General features: G+C 31.7%; 1 protein-coding gene across 1 annotated transcript; it reads right to left on the bottom strand.

Moving 5' to 3' along the window:
- Positions 1-1,239: 1,239 nt before the first annotated feature.
- Positions 1,240-4,217, bottom strand: LOC131068482 (probable cinnamyl alcohol dehydrogenase 7/8). Its single transcript, XM_058003663.2, has 6 exons — positions 4,046-4,217; positions 3,848-3,961; positions 3,514-3,741; positions 2,378-2,663; positions 1,772-1,925; positions 1,240-1,567 (listed from the first exon to the last, which is right to left on the bottom strand). The coding sequence occupies exons 1-6, from the start codon at positions 4,132-4,134 to the stop codon at positions 1,326-1,328; spliced, it is 1,113 nt and encodes a 370-aa protein (XP_057859646.2). The 5' UTR covers positions 4,135-4,217; the 3' UTR covers positions 1,240-1,325.
- Between the last annotated feature and the right edge of the window lie 4,559 nt (positions 4,218-8,776).

The following is an 8,776-nucleotide window of genomic DNA, read 5'->3' as shown; positions in this document are numbered from 1 at the left end:
TGTTTATGTTGGTAGTTTTGTTGCATCCGTGTATTAGTTCTAGGTCCTTCCAAAACGTGATTGTTTGTTGTTTTCTTGTGAATTAGCTATGCTTTCGTCGATGCTTCCCCTAGTTTTGAGTTTACACAGTCTTATCAAAATTTGTTACTTTACCCCTTTAATAGGAAACAAGTAATAATTTAATCATACATAAACAATACTTTTTTAAATGAATGATTTTTTTCTTCCCTAAAAATAAAATAAAATATAGATAAAATTTAAGTATATATATGCATATACTTAAAATTTATCTTGCACACTAAACCCTAAACATTTAACACTACTTTTAACTCTAAATTCTAGATCCTGATATTTGAATCCTAAGTTGGAGATAATAAACTAAAATGTGAAGCATAAATCCTAGATAATAAAATTGGAGAAAAATGGCAATATTTAAATGATGTCGTGGATGCTCAATTTGTTGAACATAATTATGTTCAGAAATATAATATTGTAGTGCAACCTGTTCATGGAGGAAATGCCTGTACTTTTCCTCAAATAAAAGTATGATCTCATTACCAATTAGATGGAACATTGGTAAAGCCAGGGACTTAATTAGTAAATTCTGGAACATGAATCCTACAGCTATAAGTAACTTGGCCAATGTATCTTTTCTCTTGAATCCATAGTTTTTGTATAATATTTTGTTTGGTTGATTATTGTCTTGTCTCTGTTGCAGAAGAGAGATGTTATTATTGCAGATTGAATTGTTTTCTTGCATCCACTAATAAACATGTTTTAAGTTGGAGGTAGGTTTTGGAACTAAAACCCCCTTACAATTGTATCAATCTGTAGCCCTGCATCCAAATTCTAAATAATTCTTTGATTTAATTTGTCATGGACCTGAGATAAATCTTTAGATTCATTTATTCATATTCGTTAGAGAGCATGACCCAAAGTTCAAAGCATTTGGTAATACCGAAAAACCTTATTTGATTTCATTTGCCCTTAGCCTTGTGTCCATGTTTTCAAATTTAATTTTTTAATACTGGTGATTTTCAGACCTGAGATGAATTGTTAAGGCATTTTACCCATATTCTCACGTCCACTAGATAATTCACTTCAATTCCAGGAAAGCTATGGATTGTGATAAGTCCATTAAATATGATTAATTGACACACTCACTTCTGGATTTGATATCTGAATGCTCCCCAGAAGACCAAACACAAAGAGTCAATATTAGACATGTTTGCACGGAACTCTAATAAACGTTTGACAGGTTAAATATAGCTATAAGTAATGAAACATAGTCTAACCCAGTTCAGAAACCTTAAGAGGACAAAACCCTATGCATATTGACCTTTTATGGAGGATGATAAACTTTGTTCCTTATCCAGATTGCTAGCACCCACGTCAACCACAAATCTGTAACGAACATCATTCTTATCTAGTCTTTCCATCGCTTCGTTCAGGTAGTCCATGCCCACAATCTCAATCTGGCATGAAACTTTCTTCTCTGCACAGAAATTTAGAGTTTCCTGTGTTTCCTCCATGCTGCCAATGAAACTCCCACTTATGCTCTTCCTTCCTGTAAATTTTATACAATTTGTTAAAAAAAATCCATATTCAGAACCCACACCACATACACCCAAAAGAGATTCAACTAGTTCATTTGCATGGTCACTTGAAAACATAGGATACTGTTAAGTGGATGGGGTCGGGGGAAATTTTGAAAATAGGGGGGAATTTCTAAGTGAAATAATGTATTCAACTATAAAGCTGAGAAATTTACCAAGGATTAAACGGTTAGAGGAAAAGGTGAATGGCTCCTTAGCAACCCCAAGCATAATCAATTTTCCATTGATCTTCAACAGGGAAAGATATGGTTCCATTGGATGGCATGCTGGAATGGTGTCTAGTATGTAATCCAGGCTCTCTGCTGCTCCCTGCAGTACAGATGGACATTAGATATATAGCAATGTGACAGAAAATCAAGAAATAAGTCACTGTACCTTATTGAAGCTTCAAATTTTACAACATTTGCATTTACAAAAGAACCTCAAAGTGCTTTAGCTTTGCTAGGCTATGTATGTATATTAGACAATAAAAATGCTAGCACATCAAACCAGGGAACCCAAAGTGCCCTAGCTTTGCTAGGTGATGTTAGTATAGAGGAAAAGAAGAATGCTAGCACATGGACCCCAAAGTAAATTAGCCTTACTAAGTGATGCTAGTAGAGGAGAAGGATGCTTACAGATAAACCAAGGGACTTGCACTTTCAAAATCTTCTTAGAGATTGACAAAGCTTTCAAGTGTTTACGCTTAATGACCCAGCATTATTTGACAATTGTTACCCACAGAGTCTCATTGTTATTAAGATAAGCCATTAAAAGCATACCTGCATCTGGATGGTGTCTTTGCTAACAACGTATTCGTCTGCACCAAGGACTTCAAGTGCCTCTTTTCTCTTGTTATCAGAGGAACTAATAACAGTCACATGATGCCCAAGGGCCTTGGCAATCTTCACACCAATGTGACCTACACCCCCTAACCCCAATATTCCACATCTCTTGCCAGGCTCTGTCATTGCAAAGTGCTTCATTGGACTGTAGACTGTAACCCCAGCACATAACAGTGGTGCAGCTTGTTCAAGAGGTAGACTTTCAGGGATATGAACCACAAACCTGCACCATCTCAAAAAATTATTGTTTTACACAAACATAACTATGATGGCGGGAAGATCGGTCTGACTAGACTACAAATGATCCAAATTAAATCAGAATAAGGAAATAATGCAGAATCAAAATGTAAGAGCAGGGATCTGTTGCTTAAGAAAAGTGAGTAATCAAATAATTGAACTGATGCTGAAAAGAGTGCACAGATCTAACGGTTGTAGCATAGGACTTCAAGAAAAGTGAGAAAATCTAAATAATTGAAAAAATCACAACAGATTATACGATATAAGAAAAAGCTTCTAATTCCAATTTCAGCATACAAACGATGGGTTGCAGAAAATTGGGATAATGTAAATGATTGAACAAGGCATACTGGGTTATGCAATATAAGAAAAAAAAAATGTAATTTCAGTTCCAAGATACACACAGTGGGTTGCAGAATTAATATCTAACGGTGGGGAATGACTCTGAAGTGGAAAGAAACTGTAAGTTGTGTAAGCACTGACTATAATAAAATAAAAGATAAGCAAATCTCCTTTCTATGTGCCCACAATTAAGTAATTTCAGACAAAAAAAAAGATTAGTTATTGAAATCAAAGATCCTACAGCCCCCTTTACTGTAATAAATAACTTTAAAAGGTATGCTATATGCTATCTTTATCTCTGCAAATAAATATGCAAAACTTTTTGGTCCAGAGTTGTTAGAGTTGTCTTATCTTAATATTTACAAGATATCCATTGGTGAATCAATAAGTGATAGTGGTGACTCAGAAGTGAGTAAAGATATCCAACAAATTGCACTGAAGCAGAAGAGAGTGTTAAGGAACACAAAATAATACCCCCACAGAGAAATACTTACATCTGATCAACTACCATAGCACTTGCAAATCCTCCCTGTGTAGGATTGCCATCAGGGTACACATCATTGTAGGTCCAAATCTTCTTCATGCAATACTGCTCCATTTTTCCACCACAGGCTTGACAGCTCTTGCATGATCCAACAATACACCCCACACCCACATACTCTCCTATCTTGAACTTCTCCACTTCCTTGCCAAGTTCAGTCACAACTCCCACCACTTCATGCCTATTCCACAACAGCCATGAATGCAATTATTACAAAAACAAAAAACCACCAAACTGAATATAACATGGATTATGGTAGTCATCAGGATGTAGGTAAAGATATTTACCCAGGGACCATGGGATAACGAGATATTCCCAAGTCATTTCTGATCTGATGCAAATCAGTGTGACAAATGCCACAATAAATGACTTTGAGCACCACATCTTGGGGTCCTGGGTTCCTGCCATATGCAGAGCATTCATTCAATTATGAAAGAAGATGGAATGTAGCATTAATGGGAACAGTAAGAAGTAGTATTTCCCACCTGAGTGTGAAGTTGTAAGGAGACAAATGGGCTGAAGAGTCTCTTGCTGCCCACCCTGTAACACATTTCTCATGCTCCACACTACCCATGGTTATCTGTTATGGTAGCTCCGAAGCAAACAATGTATATGTAGATTACAAGATATGCTTCTTGCTATGGAGAGCATCATAATTTTACAGAGGACAAATTTATTTAATTGACAATCATTTATTTATTTATATGAGGGTCCATGTTGAGGGTCCATGTTTGGATTGGAGCTCGTGTCCATTAGTGTATGAAATAGAGAGGTTTCAGGTACACTCCTTACACGTATTGGGTTGATGTGACTTGCATTCCATAATCTCTTTTGGGTGATGTGACTTTAAATCCTTAAATATGCCCGCCTGTCTGAAGTTACTGTTTTTCTTTAGTTATAAATGGTATCCAATATTTTTTGTTAAAAGAATTAATAATTGTGGTATGGATTTAACGGTTCACATCTATTATGTAATGCCATTGGCACATATATTTATAACTAGGGCTTGCATCAAAAAATGAAGGTGCAATGGTAAAACTGATAGTAATATATATTAAAAGTTTTGGAATTGCCAATCCATCATAGTAATCATTATGAAATGCATCACCATATTTTAATATAAAATTTATTAAAGTCTTAGATTTTTCAAAATGCATGTATGCTAATGATAAAACCAATAATTTATGATTTAAGATGGACATTCCTTTTATTATACATCACTGTTTTCTATTATTTTTATTAATTTTTTATATTTTATTCACTAAATTTTTAATTCACACTTAAGTTTACCATTTACAACGACTTAGGTCAATCCAAAACCAAAAAAAAGAGAACAAAGAGTCTATAAGTGTTGCTTAAATGAATTTCTAATAAAGAAAAATACATTATATAATAAACAAAAATATTTATTTACATGATAATTATGTTTTACTTAAAATATAATTATTTAAAATTTTTTTTATATTTTGCATTCTTAAATATAATATGAAATCTTGTTTTTGTTTCAAATTGCCAATCCAGTAAGTAACCATTATGCATCACCATATTTTAATATAAAATTTATTGAAGTCTTAGATTTTTCAAAATGCATGTATGCTAATGATAAAACTAATAATTTATGATCTAAGATGGACATTCTTTTTATTATACATCATTGTTTTCTATTATTTTTATTAATTTTTATATTTTATTCACTAAATTTTTAATTCACACCTTAAGTTTACCATTTACAACAACTTAGGGCAATCCAAAACCAAAAGAAAAGAGAACAAACAGTCTATAAGTGTTACTTAAATGAATTTCTAAGAAGGGAAAATAAACAAAAAATATTTCTTTACATGGCAATTATGTTTTACTTAAAATATAATTATTTAAAAATTATTTTATTTTATTTATATTGTTTAGTGAATAACCATTTTATTTACTTAAGATGTAATGATTCCATGAGAGAAGGTCTCTAACATTTGAATAAGGTTATTTTTCTTTTCAATAATGTGAAAAATATGATTTAAATATTTAAACATTTTAAAGTAATTAAATAATTTATTTAATTATTACTTTAACATTAAGTAATTGTCAAATTTATATCAATTTTTTGTTAAAAATTTCTCTATTAAAATCTATACATTGCTACTTAATTATAATTTTTTTTATTATTTACTTATAAAAATGTGAACTGATTTCACATTAGAACACTACCAACATTATTTTAGTCAATTAAAAATAGATATATCTAAATAATTATACAAATTACAATAATGAGAAATCTTAATTTTTTATTTTATCTTGTTTGTGGCACAATGCGAAGAACATGGTAAGGCGTCATGGTTGAAACGCTGGATGGAAAGGGAAAACGTAATAAACGTATTTGTTTGCCACTAGACCACCACAAATGTATTAACATTTCTGGTGAAAATTACCGATTCCTTTCTGACGTGCATTTTCTGGTTTGAATTTTGGGGTTTTTTTTTTGGTTCAAATTAAAAAGATAGTGGAGATCACACTCAAGGATCTGGATTGCATAAATAGTGAGGGGAGATGAGAAGAAATAGAAGATGAATTAAAAATAATTAAAATAAGTGTCTAGTGGTGAGTATTTGTCGTCTTAATATTCTTTATGAAAATAAAATCATAAGGTTAAAATTATATGTATTGTAATTTGATTTTAATTTTGATTAAAATTATATGTATTGTAATTTGATTTTAATTTTGATTTTGATAAATAAGGTTGTATTTGAAATAGTAAGATATATTATAATATTATCTAATTCTATAAATGATAGAGTATTAAATTATATGAATATAACGTAATCTAATTAATTTTTTTTTTTTGAATTGATTATAATATAACCACATAAGATACAAAGTATCATAGTCAACGTGGGCCTAGGTCATGCTCAGAAAAACCCCACAACAAAGGATAATATAGTTACGGGTAGATATTAATATTGATACAAACAACATACTATCCTGACAGCATAGAGTTAGCTACAAAATGCCATAGTTACAAGATTTTCAAGACAAAAAAGTGAATCAACAGCACTTCATAAAGCATAAATGAAGTATATAAACCGAAACTCTGCATGTGGTAGTCCATCCCAAATCCCCCTCCATCCATACTTCTATCGGCCATCAAGTAACTGCTCCTTGTGAGGGTGAGAAAGTGTGGAGCGCAACAAATCTTCCTCCTTCAGATGGAGGTCCAACTTTTTTTGTCTCTCCTCTAGGAACTGCATAAAGTTGAATAGAGCCTTTTCAAATGGAGCCTTTGTGGGATCTCCTATGTCCCATGTAAAACCATGAGAGATTTCTCCGATCTAGGCTGGAATAGTACCTTTTTCGAGCCATTTATCAAATTTGTCCTCATTCATTTTGATTAAAAATCTCATCATTGCAGAACTTCCATATCAACCATAAAATTTCCAAAGAGAAACAAGACCAAAAAGAATTGACACCTTTTTTGCAGCCTTCTATGTATCCTAAAACAACCTCAAAAAGTAGAATATTAAAGTACCAAAATCAAGGCCAAACATCAACCAGGAAAAACTGAAAAACAAGAAAATAACAAGATATAAATGATATAAAAAAACAAGAAAATACAATAATGAAAAATAAAACCATATTAATTTAAATCTAGTAAATACCCCATTCATTTTAATACAATAGATGGTTATATATGCATACATATACATACATAAAATTGATAAGTTTTAAAAGATTTAGATTAAATCAAATTTAATTCTTAAATAATAATATTATTATATTTAATGGTGATTATATTATATTATATCAAATTAGAATATATATATATATATATATATATATATATATATATATATATATATATATATATATATATATATATATATATATATATATATATATATATATATATATATATATATATATATAAGACAAAAATACTAAAGAGTAATCTAGTGAAAAATAAAACCATATTAATTTAAATGTAGTGAATACCCATTTATTTTAATTGGATAATGGGTAGTAAATTAAAAAAATAAAATTATAAATCCTAAATAACTGGTTAAATATTTGTTTAATGATAGTGGATGCCTGAAATTACAGTGCCCTTTTTAGCACACCATTGATATTTTTACAAATGAGAGATTTCAATAAACAAAATGGTAAATTAAAATAAAATAAAAATTGTCAACAAAAATAGTAGTTATAGATTCAAATGTAAATCAAATGTATAATATTAATTGAAAATCCCATCTTTGTGGGTGTTAAAAACAATTAATACATGACTGCAAAATATCTTGATAAGTAAAGAACAGATTTAATAAAATCAAACTATTGGTAATAATTCAAAGAAAATAACATTAACAAAGAAGAAAATACATAACATCTCTACTAAATATGTCATTGGGTTATGCTACTTGATGAATACATGGTTACAAATAGTCTTCTTTTTCACCTGGAGGGTTGCCTAACTCCTCGAGCTATATGGAATAAGTTTCATGATCCTTTTGGCACCATTAATCAGTTTAGGGCACTTCAGATTGAGGCAGAATTGACCACCTTGGCACCTGATTCTTTTCCATCTACTGAGGATTTCTTGATGAAATTCAAATCACTGTGATCATTGTTACAGGGTTGTGGTAAGACCAAGATAGACACCGAGTGTATATATCTGATTCTATTTAGGCTTTGAGGTTCCTTTCAAATATTCTCTTCTACCTTCTATTTCACCATGGATGCTTTGGGAACACGATTTACCATGCCTTCATTTGAGGTATTATGTGATAGGTTGACACAAGAGCACCTCACACAGTTGGATACTCTCCCTAGTTCTAAGAACCAAGAATTGGTAGCTCAACCATCTAAGGGGAAGCAGAAGCAGAAACAAAAGTCGAACACAGATTCAACAGGTAGTGAGAGTTCCTCCAGACCTCAACCAAAGTCTACTTATAAACCACAATCCAACCCTAAACAAGGTAATTCTTCTAAGTCTGGTGAGTCTTCCTCCAAGACTAAGAAGAAATCAGGTGAACCTTTCATTTTCTGTGGCAAGGAAGGACATCCAGTTCTCAGGTGTTGGAAATGATTAGAGGCTTTAGAGGATGCCATGCAGCAACATCACATCACCTCACCTCAGACACCTTACCCACCCATAGGGAAAGGTCATGCTCTTTCTACACGAGCATTGCCTTCATGATCCACTTGGATCCTATATTCTAGTGCTTCTCACCATA

The sequence above is a fragment of the Cryptomeria japonica genome, chromosome 3 (assembly GCF_030272615.1).
Source record: "Cryptomeria japonica chromosome 3, Sugi_1.0, whole genome shotgun sequence".
Taxonomy (NCBI): Eukaryota; Viridiplantae; Streptophyta; class Pinopsida; order Cupressales; family Cupressaceae; genus Cryptomeria; species Cryptomeria japonica.
Note: the sequence above shows the minus strand (reverse complement) of the source record. Positions and strands in the feature narration are given on the sequence as shown.